At 40.4% G+C, this 18023-nt stretch overlaps 1 protein-coding gene across 5 annotated transcripts; it reads right to left on the reverse strand.

Annotated features, from left to right (window-relative positions):
• Window positions 1-194: 194 nt before the first annotated feature.
• On the reverse strand, window positions 195-15929 carry COCH (cochlin). Of its 5 annotated transcripts, none has more exons than XM_067738334.1 (12): window positions 15884-15929; window positions 15472-15528; window positions 15327-15377; window positions 13054-13210; window positions 12070-12203; window positions 11490-11552; window positions 10766-10810; window positions 10525-10672; window positions 7656-7759; window positions 6718-6944; window positions 6025-6541; window positions 195-2811 (listed from the first exon to the last, which is right to left on the reverse strand). In XM_067738334.1, the coding sequence occupies exons 2-12, from the start codon at window positions 15503-15505 to the stop codon at window positions 2636-2638; spliced, it is 1656 nt and encodes a 551-aa protein (XP_067594435.1). In that variant the 5' UTR covers window positions 15506-15528; window positions 15884-15929; the 3' UTR covers window positions 195-2635. The 5 variants fall into 5 exon arrangements, with proteins under 5 accessions (XP_067594435.1, XP_067594425.1, XP_067594443.1 ...); XM_067738324.1 differs by having other exon boundaries at window positions 15832-15925; XM_067738342.1 differs by lacking the exon at window positions 15884-15929 and adding an exon at window positions 15629-15702.
• Between the last annotated feature and the right edge of the window lie 2094 nt (window positions 15930-18023).

The raw sequence follows: 18023 nt of genomic DNA on the forward strand, positions 1-18023 counted from the left end.
TGAATGCCTACTTCAAAGAAAAGAAAATTACATTGTATGTACATTGAGAAATTCTGTCACCTACCATAAAAATCGAAATGTCAATTTTAGTCATTGCTGGTGAAACACTAAAAGTTTTCAGAAATTTTCTTAAAGTATTTTTTTTTGTTTTCTGAATTGAACATTCAACTTAATGAATAAATTAATTAGAGGCATTTTCTCTTCCTTTTTTTTTTTTTTTAATAATTTAGGAACAAGCTTTCCAAAGCTAGTATTGTTTCTGGCAGCTGTTCCAAGCCAATGCATTACTGTTGAACTGAAATGTGATTATCATCATTGCAATGCATAAACATTCATCTTTTTTGAAATGTATTAAAACTGAAATGAATAAAAATAGTATATATGTTTATTTTTATCTACTTTGGTTGTATTTTCTCTACAATATTAAACATTTGGAAGAGACTAAAAGGATGCAAAAAGAATATCTTATTTGTGTGCTTCCATTTGTGACTTAATGGGAAATTATCTAGATTCATTTGACTATTAAATGGTGCTTTATACATAAAGTTTGAGTATTTTTATATACAAACTTTTTAATATGTCGACTTTCCCAATATTTAATCATATTCTGCTCTTTTCATATTTATTCATGTACTTTTTCCATATTTCAAAGTAAGTTATCCACTGAAGACCAACATCTCATTTAATGCATTAAGGCTTATAAATAGGCTAGCATAACAAATTTAGGCATGCTTGCAAAGTTGAATTATATCTTTTAAAAAATCATTTTATTCTTATTTTTAGTTGTTAACTCTATCTTGATTATGTTTAGTTTTAAAAAATAACAGTAACTTAAATATAAAGTGTTCACTTCTACTCTCTTGCTGCTCTTTAAGTCAAAATATTAGCTTCCCTGGTTACCTCAAAACTTTGTTCTTTATAAAATTTTTTAAAGAGCTAATGACTAGAGGCTGGGTTTTCATTTAATTTTTTAAGGAGTGGTATTCTCAGCTGAAAGTTGTCTATTTATTGGGGAAAAAACATGTTAAACCCGTTTGTGTTGTTAAAATTTTCCTTGTTACATGAATCGGTCATATTTGTAGCTTTATAAAGGGTGGGGGCAGTGGCGGTCAGGGGAGTCATGACTTCCCATATTCTCTTTGGTCAAATTTTTATGTAGTGTCAAAGGCAGTTTCGGTTCTGCTCTCTGATACGTAAGCTTTTACACAAGCTATAAAATTGTTAAACTCAAAAGACTTGTTGGAGTATAAATTTTCCAACCAGTTAACACCTTTTTCAGGTCAACTGGTTGTAAACCATTTCAGATAGGATCAGTGTATGTGTGATGGGAAATAGAGTGTGCAGATGAATGAGAGGATAGATCCTGTCCTTAGAGAAGACAGGCAGGATAAGGTATGACAGCACTTCCGTCGGAGAGGAGAGTTCTTGGTGAGGTAATGATAGTTACATAAAGGGAGTTTTGATCACTTTTCTTAGGAACCAACTTCACAAGGATGTTTAAGTAAAAATACTATTAATTACAAAACAACTTTTTGAACCAAGTAATCAACTGTTTAACCTGGTACTGGCTGTGCATAATGCCTAAAACAGTAGGCATTCAATAAGTAATTGGAACAGAAAATAAATATATTTAGTCTTATTGCATGATTTTAAGAAAAAAACTCGGTCTTTCCACACGAAGTGGTTAATGTGTCAATAGAATTTTTACCATGCCCTAGGGGGAGACACTTGGAATAATAAGTAAGGGACCTTAGAATAATAGTCACTAGCAGTTTTATTGCTTAAATAGTCAAAGTAGAATATTCTTTCCTGCAGTTCTCCTCTTTGAAAGGTGTGCTTTTCTTTAAAGCTAAGTGTTTATAAGTGGTAAGTAAAATTTTAGCAACTTAATATTTTTTTCAATACATGGTTGACTTTTAGAGTATAAGCCAAATACATCAATACACATATAAAATTAAGGCTATAAATAGAAAAATACCAGGCAATTCTTCAGTCTTGTTCAGTGTGATATTTGTTGTTATTATGAAAGTACACTACAAAAGAGGCTTGATACCTAAATCGCTTCCATTTTATCTGTAATTATAACTTTTAGTATGTTAAGTAACTTTTAGTATGTTAAGTAAGATCTTAAAACCAGATTGTTGACTGGTTTTAAGACAACATCTGCTTGGGTCAATATATATTTGAACTAAGTTGAGCTGTTTTCTGTTTGTTTCTCATTTTCCTTATATGTGTTTCTCTTTCATTTTCCTTATATGTGTAATACAGAATTAGAGAAGGAATGTTGCTTTTGGTCTAAATATCAGCTGCTTTTATTGAGCTATAGAATTTGCATATCTATACATTTAATATGCATGTTAAAATAGAACTCTTAAAATTATAATCTACGGTATCTCCTCTTTCCTGAGTTTCTAAGGTTCGTGATTATGAAGCCTCAGCAGAGTGTTTTGAACAATGGAGTCTGAACTGTAATTAGAAGGCAACTTTAAATGAATGCTTACTTGCTTACATTTTTGCCATCTTTAGTATAATAGTTTTGTGTCTGATCTTAGCATGCTATATAGTATTTCAGTATTACTAAAAACAACTTATACATCCCCTTGCACTACTTCTTTCAGTTGTCAAAATGTCACCATTATTGCTGGGATTCTAAGAAATCTCTACAGATGCCTCTGATGACATCAGAAACGATTGGTTCTAATCCTGTGAACTCTCTTGTGAAGAAAACATGCGACTCCTTTGGTTTAGAGGCCATATCTTTCAGGTCATCCAGAGGTGCCCAAGCCACACCAACAGAGAAGATGGTGATACCTACAATAGAAGTATTTTTAAGTCAATTAAAACCAAGTTCCAGCTTATGTATAAAATTACGTGTATATATTTTTCACACATTAGTACATAGTTGCAGACAAAACTGCCTTGTAATGCCTGAAGAACTAAATCCCCTGTACCAAATTGTTGGGCTGGTTTTAGCAGTAATCGTGATGAGAATGGCTAAACAGTTGGGTCAAAACCACAGGTTTTGCCATCAGTGCAGTTTACCACCTTAACAGATAAGTCATATGATCGCTGAAAGAAAAAAATAATTTGATAAAGTTCAACATCCATTCATGATAGTACACAGTAAGCTAGAAGGAGAAGGAAGCTTTCTTAACCTGATAATACCTAAAGACAAATAAGAACAAACCCTACAGCAAACATACTTAGTGAAATGGTGAAAACTACTCAGAGTTTGGCATGAGGAAGGACAACCTGCTATCATCACAATTAATTGTTATACTGGAGTCATAGCCAGTATAATAGAGCAAGAAAAAATGACACAGAAGATGGGATATATAAATGATGAAAGTTTTCTAAGGCTCTTGCCTTGTCTGGGGAATGGTGACAAGTCCTCTATGAGTGATAATTGTTTCTCCCATTTCATTATGTGTTGCATTAGCAAACTGGCCAATAGTAAGAAATTGACAGGGACTTCTCTGGTGGCGCAGTAGTTAGGAATCTGCCTGCCAATGCAGGGAACACTGGTTCAAGCCCTGGTCCGGGAAGATCCCACATGCCGCGGAGCAACTAAGCCTGTGTGCCACAACTACTCAGCTTGTGCTCTAGAGCCCGCGAGCCACAACTGCTGAGGCCCACGTGCCTAGAGCCCATGCTCTGCAACAAGAGAAGCCACTGCAATGAGAAGCCCATGCACTCTGTAGCATAGAGTAGACCCCACTCGCAGCAACTAAACAAAGCCCGCAAACAGCAGTGAAGACCCAATGTGGCCAAAAATAAAGTTATTTTTTTAAAAAAATGACAGTCTTTAATCCCAAAGCAAAAGTTTTCTGATGATGAAAACAGCCAGGGACTTCCTGGCAGTCCAGTGGTTAAGACTCCATGCTTACACTGTAGGGCGCAGGGGTTTGATTTCTGTTTGGGGAACTAAGATCCTGCATGCTGCACAGCGCAGCCAAAATAAAGTAACAAAAACCGCCAAAAAATGTCTATGAAGTGTAGACTACCATCTATGTACTGGAGGAAATCCCGCATGAAATTTTTAGAGTTTCTGAAATAGTTACTCCCTTCTATCCAAAGCTTCATCACCCTTCTAGTGGTATACAGTGATCAGAGTTGTGAATACTTAAGACATAAATAAAGCAGGTTTTGATGATGTAAAAGCTACTTGAAACAATTACTGATTTATCATCACCAGCTAATCCTCCCCTCTCCCTGGCGAAAGAAGTCAAAAAAATTTCTCCCCTTCAGTTTTCTTCACTTTTAATTTTACATTCAAGCTCAGATTGTCAAGCTCAGGCCCAGTATATAATTACAGTTAAAAAATCAAAACAGCTGTGCCCTAGCCCTGAACACCTATCCTATCTTCTGGCTTTTGTTAACTTTCACTTTGCTATCACTAAAGGATAACTTTCATGAAAATAGTGCGGCCCAACCTCCTGAAGTTCAATTAATCACATAGGGAGAATATATTTGAATTTATTTAGTTCACTTTATGTAGCCTGAATCCAATCCTGTTAACCATAAATTCAGTAAGCTACACTTTTAAGGAGTATGATAGCAAAAAGGTCTTCAACATAAGTTAGTTGAAGAATACATTAAGACATGTATAAAAATAAGCCATTGTATATACAGCTTAAATTGCAGGTATCCATTCTCTATTCTACTTAATAAAAACAGTATTCCATCAATACCTATAAAAGGACACAAGTGCACTAGCAGAGGTGCTAATAAATGTATAAAAGCAAAAGTCATTAGGAATTAAATAGGGAAAAGGAAGTACAGAGGAGTATAGAAAAATGTAAGGCTCTTCATTCTCCCCCTCCCAAGTTAGCATTTTTGTTTTTTTAAATATTATTGGGGGCTTCCCTGGTGGCGCAGTGGTTGGGAGTCCGCCTGCTGATGCAGAGGACACGGGTTCGTGCCCCGGTCTGGGAGCATCCCACATGCCACGGAGTGGCTGGGCCCGTGGGCCATGGCCGCTGAGCCTGCGCGTCCGGAGCCTGTGCTCCGCAATGGGAGAGGCCACAGCGGTGAGAGGCCCACGTACCGCAAAAATATATATATATATATATATTTATATTTATATATAAATATATTTTATATATATTATATATAATATATATTATATATATAATTGGACTCCCAATCATTCCGTTTTTATCCCAGGAAAGGGAACCTCAGCTTTTTCTTGGCCTGTTGATCTCAGCAACACACATGCTAATGTCTTCAGGAACTAGTGGCCTTTACCAAAGGTAATATTAAGGTTGGGGTAAGAGAAAGAACCTTTTTATACCCTTTTATAAGTGTTTCATTATCTCAAGGGGGATAAAAGACACTGAAAAGGAAATCTAAGTGGAATAGGGTTAAAGTCTTAATTGGTGATCTTAGAAAACTCATGGCAGACTGAAAACTACTAAAAAAAAGGATAAATTATCAAATAGCAGATTCATAGTAAGTTATGATAAACTGTAATTGAGGGGTTATATATTCCAAGTTTGAGCCAAACATGAACACCTGTAACATTCCCTTGACATGTGACATAGCTCTCATGGCAATTCTCCCCAAAATGCAGTGGTTAGGTAAGGATTCAGCCACACTTACCTGGGTTTTGTTTTGGGTTTTTTTAGAGGATTACAAAATCCTTATTTTTTACTTTTTTGGCCACATCACACAGCATGGGGGATCTTAGCTCCCCGACCAGGGATCGAACCCACACTCCCTGCAGTGGAAGTGCAGAGCCTTAACCACTGGCCTACCAGGGAAGTCCCTGCCTGGATTTTAATACTGGCCTCACCACTTACTAGGTGTGTGATTTGGGAAAGTCTGTTTCCTTATCTGTAGAATAAGATTTAGTAGGGCTGCTTTGACAATTAAATCAGTTAATACTGGGTAAAACTCTTAGAACAATGACTGCCATCCTATAGATGTTTGTTCAATCGAACAAACACTTAAGTTTATATTTACTCCTAAAATTCACTGAACCTCTCCCCAGTTCCCTTCCCAGACAAAGGACAAGGACCTTACCTGCATCATGTGCAGCAGCAGCAGGCCCTCGAACATCATCATAGGACTGCCCATCTGTGACAATTACCAGGAAGTTCTTGTTGGGGCTGTCCCTCATGGGACCAAACACATTTCTCACAGTAAAGGAAATGGCATCACCAGTAGCTGTCCCACCACTCATATAGCGGATGTTTCTGATAACGGCTAGGACATTCTCTTTGGTGCTATAGTCAGTGAAACTGAATTCTGTGCGCTGATCGTAGGTGAACTGTACGGCAGCTATCTTGGCACCAATGTCTGAGATTTCAAAAATCTTAGCTATGTTGGAAATAAATTCAAGAATGAGGCGGAAATTACTTTCACCAACACTACTGGAGCCATCAATTAGAAAGGCAATGTTCACTGAGTTGTAACAGGTCTTGCTGCACACCATTTGCTCATGAGTGCAGAGCTTCTGTACCAGAGGTTTTACGTATTTTGTGGTGCCAAACCAATTGGGCATGTAGTAAGAGAAGAAGCCATTACTCCGACAGACAGCCTAATGGGAGAGACACATAAAAGATAACCAAAGGAATCAAAAGTTGTTTCTTTAAAATTATGAAAACATTAAATCTTGAATCTTCAAAGTTAACCCAGATATGGTCCAGTCAGCACTACACCTAGAGGTCCCAAACTGAATCACTACTATAACAGAAGACACTCTCAACTCCTTACCTTGTCAACAAATGCAACATCCGGAACCATTCCCAGTTCCTCAGGGATAGGCTTAGCCACAGAAACTATAAATACATTGACACCAAACTCTCTGGCCACAATGCCTGCTTCCTCAATGTCATCAGAAGGCCAGCCATCAATGAATACCACCACCACTTTGGGAATCCCTTTTCTCGCTCCAGTGTCTGCTGTGAAGAATTTCTGGGCGGTGTGCTTCAAGGCTTTTCCTAGGTTTGAAAAAGAAGCAAACTGGAATGGCACCACTGCTTAAAATGACACTTCTATTTCCCTGTACGAACTTGATGCCTCCAAGTTTAAGAATTTAACACATATAGAACTCAGTTCTTTAACACGTGCATCAGATGGGAAAGTTTAATTATCCATCATGCCTATTTTTTGTCTTCACAACCCACATTTCTTCCATCACCTACCCCCCAGAGCATTACATTCCCTTTCCTTACATCAATCACCAGTCAGAAACATAAACCTGACTCCCACTTCTGTACTTGTGCTCTCTATCTAGCCCCTTAGTGACTGACGAGTACCTCTACGGGCTCAGAACAAGAAGTCTCCCCTCAGAAGGTCCAACATTCTATTTTAGTTCTTTCTGTCACATCTGCATTCATTAGATGAGTCTGTTGATCTTTGCTTCTTTTAAATATTCTAAACAGGTACTTTTCTAAAGTGACATCTGCCCTACCTGAGGATTATAAGTCACAACGTCTTATATTTTTTAAAATGAGCAATACCAATAAACCCTTTGGTACATTTTCCATTATAAATTAAATATCTCAGATATCAAGTGCAGACCTAACCAAGATCAGTGCCAGGAAGAAGAGTTTCACTTCTGCTTATATAAAATAGCATAATACTGTCTTACATGTCTGATCATTCATAACCCTCTCTGTGTTACATCCCAGATGCTGAAGTCTACTTACCTGTATTGGTATTACCCCCTCTGAAACCTACTTCCTTTATGGCAAACAAAACATCTTTGGCTGATGTAAAGTTTTTCAAGTAAAATTCTATTTTGGGATGTTCACTAGGCAAAAAAGGGAAAAAATGTTATCCAGGGAGAATTGGAAATGTAAAACAAACAAGCAATATTATATACCTTAAAAAAAGTCTTTAAATTGGACAATACCTAAGTTTCTTAATTCCACAGCATACAGCCAACTAGGGTATATTGCATCCTTACTTGAATTTTAAGGGTTCTTTCAAAAAATGTAACAAAAACAACTGCTACCTTGAGGGTTTATTGTATTCTGGGTAATATGCTAAATACATACTACATGTATAATCTCATTTCATCATAACTGTACAAGGTAGGGATTATTATCCCTATTACATAAATGGAGGCCCAGAACACCTAGGTAATTTACCCAACAAAACATAACCACATTTTAAAATTCAGGTTTGTCTGGCTCCTAAACTATATGAAGCACCTGAAACCGGGTGGCTCAGGGCACTGGGCTTAATGGAAATCTGCAGAGATGGGCACCAGATAGTTGGAACATAGCTGGGTGTGAGTCTAGGTCTGCTCCAGTGGGGAACCTTGGAAGCCCTGAATAGTCTGGGTCTATTAACCCAGGTCTCTGGTCAGAAGAGGCAATTTCAGTGACACTAAGGCCAACATTTTTAAAATGAGAAAACTTACAAGGAAACAAATTATAAAGTATTATAATATTGAATTTTTCTTATGATAAATGATATTGACATTTGCTAATCTTACAATTATGTATATTTTAATAGATTTGGGATTTTTCATATTTAATAGTAAAAGAATTTCAGCTTTTATAACTTACTCTGTGTTCATTAGAGACCATGTTGAGTGAAAACAATTAGTTAAAGCACAATTTTTGTGTTTAAAACTTTTAGATAAGTCAAAATTTCATCAGTGCAAAATTTTAAGATCTTAGCATTATCAATTGCCACTAAGTCAAGATTTCTGAAGGAAATAGCACTCATTGTATTTCTGCATACTTGGTGGCATGATTTCTATATACTTGGTTTAATGGTTGGGTCACAAAATCAGTTTTCATGAGTCAATAATCTTTTCATTTTTATGGTCACTTTTCAACTATCCAAATTATTATTTATGAGATTTAGTCTTAGTTTTGCATCCTTAATGAGATATTCTCTTATTCTACTTAAATATAAACTCTTGACATAGTTTATCTATTCTAATGTTCTTCCTAAAATAGAAAAATCATAAATCAGGACGTTTATAAAGAAGCTAGTCTTTGTATGCGTCTACAAAGTAGTGTAGCTTTCCTCTTGAAAAAGAGTTAGGTAAAAACAGCAAAGAAAAAATATTAGAAGAAAAATATTGAGGGGAATTTGCCCTATGAGATGTTAAAATATACAATAAAGCTACAATAATCAAAGCATTGTAGAAAAGATGTTAGAATTAACATATGGATCAAAGAAACATTTGTCTAAAGTTATAAATTGATATCACAAATGAATGGAATAAGAAGCTCATTTTTTTAAGATATGGGACAATGGTTAAATTATGTATAAATCAACAAAGTTAATGATTCTTACACCAAAAAAAATTCTAAGAACCAATTGTAAAAAACAAGATAAGAACAAATAGAAATATAAATATTTGTAATCCTACTTGTGACACCCTTACACACAGCTGATAGTAGTTTAAACTGAATCAACTTTCTAGAAAGCAATTTAACTGTTTATTTCAGAAGCCTTAAAAATGTCAGAACCCGGGCTTCCCTGGTGGCGCAGTGGTTGAGAGTCCGCCTGCCGATGTAGGGGACACGGGTTCGTGCCCCGGACCGGGAAGATCCCACATGCCACGGAGCGGCTAGGCCCATAAGCCATGACCGCTGAGCCTGTGCGTCCGGAGCCTGTGCTCCGCAATGGGAGAGGCCACAACAGTGAGAGGCCCGCGTACCGCAAAAAAAAAAAAAAAAAAAATGTCAGAACCCTTTGACTCAATCTCACTTCTGGGAATCTAGCCGAATGAATTTATCAGAGATGGCACAAAGATGACATAAGGATGCACAGTGTAATTGTGAAAAAACAATAGAATGGTTAAATAAATCATGCTAAGGAACATTACGAAACATCATTTTTTGAAGAATATTTGTGATACTGAGCTCACAATGCTCAGTATTGTGAGCATCAGTATTTTGATATAATCTGAGCTTTTGATATAATCTGAGCTTTTGAAAAAGAAATACACACATATGTACCATCAAATATTTTCTTAAAATACTGAAAGGAAATACAACATTTTACATTGATTATCTCAGAGGGGTATATTTGGGAAATTTTTTTTCTTTGTGTTTTATATGTTTTTCAAGCTTTCTCTAATGAGCATATGATAATCCTAAAAGACATGAATAAACACTACTATACAATAAATAAAAGGTTAAGCTTCAGATGTCCCATCAAGGGAATCTGGAAAGAGCTAAAAAGAATAATGACCAAATAGGAGAAATAAACATCACTGCTTCCTCCTTCAGGGAAGAGAAATTAGGAATTGAGCAGAGCAGATGTGCAGAAGTAATCTGTATGAGCAACAAGACTTTTAGCCTACCTTCTGGTCCTCAAATAGATAGCATATAATTCTCTAAATCATTTCATCCCAAAAAGGAAGCACTTATACCTACCCAGTCTGCTCAGGCAGTCTTAAATTCTGACTTCATAATTTGGGAATCCAGACTGTCCACACCTCAATTTGTTTATATTGAACTGAAATGTATGTACCCACTAAAAGGATTGATCATTTTTCATCATTCAAGACATCATTCAAGTCTCCTCCCATTTTAACAAGGTTGGTACCTGGCTTGAACAAGGCCCACGTGCGGTCCTTCTGTTCCAATTCCTAACATTAGAGCCACTTTCCCAACAAAATTCTTCTGTAGATTAAATCGGCGTTGCCCGATATTAAAACTTCCATCGATCAGAAATGCAATGTCTGCTTTACAGTCTGTGAACACCCAAACAAGTCTTTCCATTAGCAGTTTCAAGAGAAGGGAGAGAGAGAGAGAAAATATTCCCAAATGGATATCCGGACTCTTACCCTTATTGCCAGTTTTCTTCTCCGGTGTTTTCTTTAGTCGTTTACCTGAAACAAAAAAAAGCACCTGGCATTAGCAAAAGGAAGACAGTTCCATAGAAGGAGACCCACAAGGGAAAAGCTCATGATAAGGAGCATCATTCTTGAAAATACTTTTTTAAAAATTAATTTCCTCATGATTTTCTGGACTAGGGAAGCAATGCCCCAACAAAAAAACAAGTCAGGACTGTAGTAGACCTACATATTTAATATGCCTCCAATCCAGGACTTTGATATCCCAAACCCACAGTTGAGGTAGGATTGGAAACTCAGAGTTAGATTCTAATGTTCTTCATTTCTTTGACTTTAAAATTGCCACAGTCTTAGAAAGGGAGATCCCTGGCTATTTCTCAAATAGACACGCACTCATTTCTTTTATTCATATGACAAATGGAACTAGAAGTTCATGGTACTTTTACTTAGACCAGTTTCTAGGCATAGTTTATCAAATCAGGGAGAAATGGTAGGACTTCAAGAGAATGTCTAGCAGTAGAGTTTATAAATGAAAATAAAAGAAGGATAAGTAATTTGAAATATAAAATTGAAAGTTTCCCTATGCAATATACCAGTAAAGGTATTTGCTTTGTGTTTCAATATTTTAAAAAAGGAAAGCTTTTATCAATAACACTTATTTATAACTTCCTAATGCTGTGCCAGGCAACTAGGAGATAGGTTCCATATTTCATACCTATTGCTGGACGTGCTGTGGACACTGCTTGTCCTGTGGCTTCCTGGGTACCACTTTTACCTTCTGTTAAAATAAAGAGAAGACTATTTTTTCCTCTTCCTTCCTTACCATCAAAGCATAATGAATCTAATTTAGGGTTCTATAGGATGATAAATGTAATAGAGTGATGGCAATTGCAAGAGTAATTGCTGCATGCTAGTTTCAAAGAACCAAAATGGATTCTCATCTATTGTATCGTATTTTTAAAAGATCACCATAAAATGAGTTCACATTCATTCACCTGTTTTTTTGAGTTAGGGTTATTTGGTAAATGTCAGGGCATTCTGATTGCAGGCAATTCAATTTTCTATTGCCATCTTCTGACAGCAAGATAATTTTCCTCCCATTTACCCAAGTTTGGCTTGAGTGTGTCCTTAACCCTTCGGATCCCCTGACTCTAACCCACAGTTGACCCTTCCAGTCTTGATCACAAGTTTTTGCATCAGAGTCAAAGAGGTTGATCTGAGAAAAGCAGAAAACTTTTTGGGGGGTTGGGGAGACAATATTTACACAAAAGTAAGAACACTTTAATTGTACCTACTTGTCACTGTGAAAGAAGCAGACCATCTGGAAAGCGTCTGAGACTGGATGCCATTGGCAACTACTGAGGAATAGTTTTCTCGACCTGGTAGGCTATAGATTCTTACGGGTCCCCCTGAGTTGCTGATTACACCCCTGCAACACAAGAATAACAGCTGAGACTCTATCCACACTTTTTCAGGGGCATTTGACTGACTTATATGGCCATACTGCACCTATTATTCTGATTAATCAAGAAAATAGTTCAGCAGGGAAGCCATCTAAGGATGCTGTCAACCTTTTTAAAAACTTGCTTACCCAGGTACAAAATCCACCTAGGGAAATGGTTTTGTGCTGTGAAACTTCTTAAGTGTTAATAAGGACACACTTGCAGTTTCCTGTTCCCTACAGCTCAGAGGATCAGAGTTAAGAGTGCCAAACAGTCTTCTAAAATACTCTAACTACATGTCTTTGAACTTCATTTTTTTTTTAAAAAAGTGTCATACTGGCCATTCTCTCACAGGACAGAAGAATGGTGATGAATATGGGCTCTGGAGGCAGACCTGGGCTTTCAGTCCCAGCTCTGGCACTTGCTAACAGTGGTGGCCTTGGGCAAGATACTTGACAACTCTCTGAATTCAGTTTCCTCATCTGTAAAATGGGGTAAAATTGTACCTACCTTGTACAGCTGTAGAGTCGTCGTGGAAGTTAAAATAATGGCTGTCATACAGTAAAAACTCAGTAATATAGTACATGATTAGGAATGTTTTTAGAATCACAGGACTCTAGCTATCCAGAAATAATGCAATTTGCCTTTAGTCAGAAAGCTTCCCTTATGTAGTTGGTGACTCAAGGATATCCAGGAAAACCTTAAAAATGTATCCATCTTCTATGGCCAAAATTGGTACCAAAAGAAAGAAAAGGTGGGAGGGGGTGTCCAGATGGCTAAAGAGAAAGGGAAATAATCACACTTGCATTTCTCTCCCCTTGGCATGTTGGAGCTTACCTGTGGATGGCGGCACCACATATGCTTGATACAGAAGCATATACTATGTTCCCAAACACGGAGAATTCCTCCAGAGGGCAACTGCCTGGACAGAGCACATCTGCTTTTTCTTTCCTGATGTCCAGGCCTCTGGTAAAGCATGTGATAGCGATGGGAACTGAAGAGAAAGGAGAGACGTAAAAACCATTCTTAGGACATTTAGGGAAGTGGTGGTGGGGGAACTAGAATATGAGATTGAAATTTTACTTCCCTAATTTCTACACGTCTTGTTAAGAATATTGATGTAGGTACTGTTCCACACCATTCCAGATTTTAGCAAGCCAAAAATCAGTTTTCCAATTTAATCTAGTTCTCAGACATTGTAAAGTCTAATGGGAGAATTTTAGTTCTTATCAGTTTGGAGATGCATAATTGGAAATATATCAGAATTAGAAAATAACATTAGTCACTGACCATTTATTAAATTCATTCTAGAAATATAAGAACCTCAACTCTGATTACAACTGTGTACATAGTTGCCTGAGGTGAAGATATTAAATCTGGGTTGAACCTCTGAGGAACATTTTTATAGAAACATGCACAAATCTAAGTCATCCGTTGCTTCTGAGGGCCATTTATATCAGTTTTCTTCAAATGCAGCGCATTAAAATTATATTTTAATTTAAGCAAACCAGTAAAAAGGTGCTTCACTTTACAGAACGTCATTTAGCTCAATCATTCATTTTTCAGCTGAAGTAATTAAAGCCATGGGGTTATTTTGCCCAAGGTCACACAGCCCAAGGAAAATTCTGTAACTCCTGCAGGACAGGAAACAGAGAAGTTAGTGCGTTCAGAATGGAGCATTTTAATCTGAATTGAACCTGCTTATTTCCGCTCCAGATCTGTCCAGAGAGATATATCAGGCAGTGAATGCAGTTTTAGAAAGCACTGTTAATACTCTCAAGTTTTACATGGTCAACCCAACTAATAATCATAGTTTTTACTACAAAAGATGTTAGAGACAAGCCCTTGGCAACATGTAACAAGATAACTTAATACAACATATTAATTCATCAATTTACTGTGACTATTAAATTGAGGATAATGTTTTTAAATACTATTTTCCAAACACTGGAAATTGTGGTTATCCAAACCTTTTTGAAACAGATGTTTTCCAAACGTTTTTGAAACAGATGTTAATCATTAAAAAAAATTTTTTTTTCTTTTTCCAAGACAGTAGTGCTGTCTGGTCATACTGCCCCACTGAGAAGCCTGCCTCTAGCAAGGACCCTCTTCTGAGAGCCCTCTGTGCCCAGCCCTGGACTGTACACCTCCATGGAAAGGAAGGCAGGACGCCATGAAAGGTACAATGCTGATTCCCTAGCTCTGAAACACTCTAGATTGCTGGGCAAGTTAAAATCCTTACCAAGAACAGTAGCCTCATACCTATGAGCTTCATACCTGTTAGCAAACAGCCTTAATTTTCCTCCCATTTTCGAGGCACCAGAGGCTCTGCCTTTAGCTGCCAACACTGACTTTAGTGTGTGTTTGTGTGAGGGGGCACTGAATACAGCCCTCAGCAATACTTACCTTCCTTTCTCCTTTCAAGAAAAATAAAGGATAGATTTTGAAAAAGAGTTTGATTTTTATGTTGTATAAAACACACCGAACCACACACCCTTACTCGGACTTCTACGTGTGGAACACACTCCTTTTAGACTCTCTCGAATATGAAATGGGCCCGTAAATGCTGCCTTTTTTTTTTTTTTTTTTTATAGGGGTCATTCCTGGAAACACAGCGAGGGGTCAAACAAGATGGGACAACGACGTAAGCCTCTCTTTCACTCCCGAAGCCTCTCTCTGTCTCTCTGACAGTCTGAAGGCCTCTCCCTGACCCCAAACTCCGCGGAACACTCGGGACTACGGCGCTCCTCAGTGGGGCTCAACGAACACCCCCCACTTCTGCTGCCGCTGTTCGGCTTGCTGGGGGGAGAGGAAGCTCCGGGGTTGTGGGTGTGGATGGGGGGAGGCTTCCTTCTCCGCACCTTGTGAAGAACGTCCCCATCGGACCCCAGGAGCCCCTTCCCGAGGGAGAAATGGGTAAGCCGGAGTAGATGGGCTGTAGGTATGAATGGGGTGCGCCAGGCAGCAGCTCCAACCTTCGCACCCTTATAGCTCCAGCCCCCGGCCAAGGCCCAGGGGCTCCATCTGAGTGCGTTCCTACGCGCTGGCCCGCAGCGCCTCGCAACCCCCGGACAGAGCCCTGCTCCCGGACCCGGGAACCCGCAACTCACCGGCTCCCTCGCTGCCCGCGGTCTGTGGCAGCAGCAGCAAAAGACAGACACCTGCGAAGAGAGGACAGCTCGAGGGCTGGTTCCAGCCTCCACCTCCACCTTGCTTGGTGCGAGGAGAAGAGGGCGGTGAGGGGCGCGTACCCACCAAGGCAGAGAATCGGGATCCAGGCTGCAGACATGGTAGCCTAGGGGCTGCTCGGACCTGGGAGGGAGGGAGAATGCAAGGGAGGCTCCCCGAGAACGGAGATCCCTACGTCCCCACCACACCGCGCCCGCCCCCCGCCCCCTCAGGGATCCCGCACCCCTCGGAAACCCAGGGGCGGCCGAGGAGAGGAGGAGACCGAAGAGGCCGCTGCCCGGGAGCTCGTGCCACTCTCAGTCTGGAGGCGACGCTCCGGCTGCAAATCAAGCCAAACCCAGAGTCGAGGTGCAACCCCGGACCAGGAGGAGGGTGCACTCTGAAGACAGACAGACAAGCTGGGAGCGACAAAGGGGAGACACGAACAGGCAGGCGTCAGGGAACCGCACGCCCGCGCCGGACGCCGGGGGCTCTGCACCTGAGTCGAATCCGCCCGGCTGCGCCCGAGTGCGGAAAGCGCGGCTCCCACGGCCGCTATAAAGGCTGGGCCGCGCGCATGAGCACTGTGCGGGGGGCGCGCGCGGAGAGGGGGCTGGGAGCTGGTCCCCCGGGACCAGGCGGCGGCCGTCCAGCTCCGCCCTCACCCCCTCTCCGTCCCGGGGTGAGGCCGCGCCGAGGCGCCACCCCCGCGGCGCGGGACTCGGCCACCTGGATGCCGCGTCCGTCCCCGGGGGAGACGCGAAAGCCCGGGGGAGGGCCGGGGACCTCGCCGGCCCCGGCGTCAGGGGAGCCGGGACGAGTGTAGGGCGGCGGCGGGAGCGCGCGGGGAGGTTGCCCGACGTGCGGCGACCGGGCGTGGCTGCCCGAGGGAGCCGGCCTCACCCGGGCTGGGGAGTGGTGGTTCCCCGCGCACAGTCCCCGCGGCGGGAGCTGCGGCGCCGGGAACGCGGGGCCCCGGAGAGCTACCAGGTACACGCGGCCTCAGAACAAACTTCCCAGATCTGTGCTCCCGTTGAAACAAAGTTCGTACTTCTGAAGTCACGCCAACCTGGGTTGGGTAAACGCATGCCCTGTATTTGTTAGAAACCCCATCAGCGGACTGGTTTTTCTTCGGATTTTAGGGATCCAGCCTTCCGACTTTGTTTCTGCCACGGTCGGATTTTCCCCGGGGGCTCCATTTACTGTCATGGGTAGGACCACGCTTGGGAGGTGGCCCGGACCCTTCTTTACATTTGCCTTTTCTTCTTTTCTAGATCAGGAAGGATTTATGACTGCCTTTCCAAACTCCCAGACCTGGTGTCTGTTGGGATTACACAGATCTCAGATGTGGTAATATGCTCTTCCACCCCTCTCTTTCTCTCTCATCCTGGTAACTTTTCACATGAGGAAACGGGAGAAAGCAGAATTCACGTGGAGTGTAAAGTGACACAGGACCTGCAAGGCAGCTGAGGAACCACCCCCAGACGCAGGAGAGGGGGCACGATTTCGTTTTTTAAAAGTTTTATTTAGTCCAAAGAATAGGATTTTAGTTAGGTCTAAAGAATAACCAATAATTTATATACCGTAAAATCCATCCCTTTTCGGTGATTTCCACGATTTTTAGTAAGTATACAGAGTTACGCAGCCATCACCACAATCCAATTTTAGGACACTTCCAGCACTCCCAAAAGGATCCCTTCTGGCCATTGGCAGCCAATCCCTTTTCCCGCCCTCAGCCCTAGGCAACACCAATGTAATTCCCGTCTCTAAAGGTTTGTTTTTTATGGATATTTCATATAAATGGAATGATACAATATGTGGCTTCTTTTACTGAGCATAATGTTTTTAAGTTTCATTCATGTTGTAACATGAATGAGTTCTTCCTTCCTTTTTATTGCTGAATAGTATTCCTATACGTTTTATGTTAGGAAGGAAACATACCACCACCACCTGGAAGCCAAATATGGTAGTGGTTTTACAACTATCCTTTCAATCTGGAATGAGTCAGTATTGCACCAGGCAGCTGCGGAGGGGCGGGCCGGCGGTGTTGATTTCATTCCCTTTACTATCTGAATGTCTTTTGGAGAGAAAGAGACTGAATAACATTTGTGGACTAGGAGGTTTTTGATTCTTATTTTCATGGCTGCCTTAAAGATTTAATCCCTCTCATGGTAGAGAGAGTTGCCCTTTTCTTAGAAACCCAGCAATGTAGCCACCACCCCTGATATTTTCCTTGGGAGAAATGTTAGGCCTTCAGGACCGTTAAAGCTGTCTTTATCATTATTGCTTGCTGCGTGTCCTCCGTCAGGTTTGGATAACCTCCTCCAATTAGGCTGGGCAAATTGTAGTGATGCTATATAATTAGGGAGAGTTCACCTCCAGGAAAAAGGCTAGCACTCCACAGCTCAACCCAAATGGCTAAAAGGTGCTGCTCTTCAGAACTCCCACAAGGCTCAGCCCTCCTGTGATGTAATTTCACCGAGCCATTTAGCAGAGTCAGAACTATGCAGCTATTTCCATCATTGACCCTGAGTCTGTGACTATTAAAAAAGAAAGGAAATACCTCACTGAGTTTCATTGGTTGTTTACCCAAAGGTAGAGTTTAATTATTTTGTTTTGAAACATTTAAGAGAAGTTAA

The sequence above is a fragment of the Pseudorca crassidens genome, chromosome 1 (assembly GCF_039906515.1).
Source record: "Pseudorca crassidens isolate mPseCra1 chromosome 1, mPseCra1.hap1, whole genome shotgun sequence".
NCBI classification, from domain to species: Eukaryota; Metazoa; Chordata; class Mammalia; order Artiodactyla; family Delphinidae; genus Pseudorca; species Pseudorca crassidens.

Coding starts and splice junctions, on each gene's coding strand:
- COCH (XM_067738334.1), bottom strand. CDS start 15,505: ATGTCTGCAGCCTGGATCCCGATTCTCTGCCTTG. Junction 10,811..11,489: donor CACAGCACGTCCAGCAATAG/GTATGAAATATG, acceptor TTTTTGTTTCAG/GTAAACGACTAAAGAAAACA. Junction 6,945..7,655: donor AGGGGGTAATACCAATACAG/GTAAGTAGACTT, acceptor TTTCAAACCTAG/GAAAAGCCTTGAAGCACACC.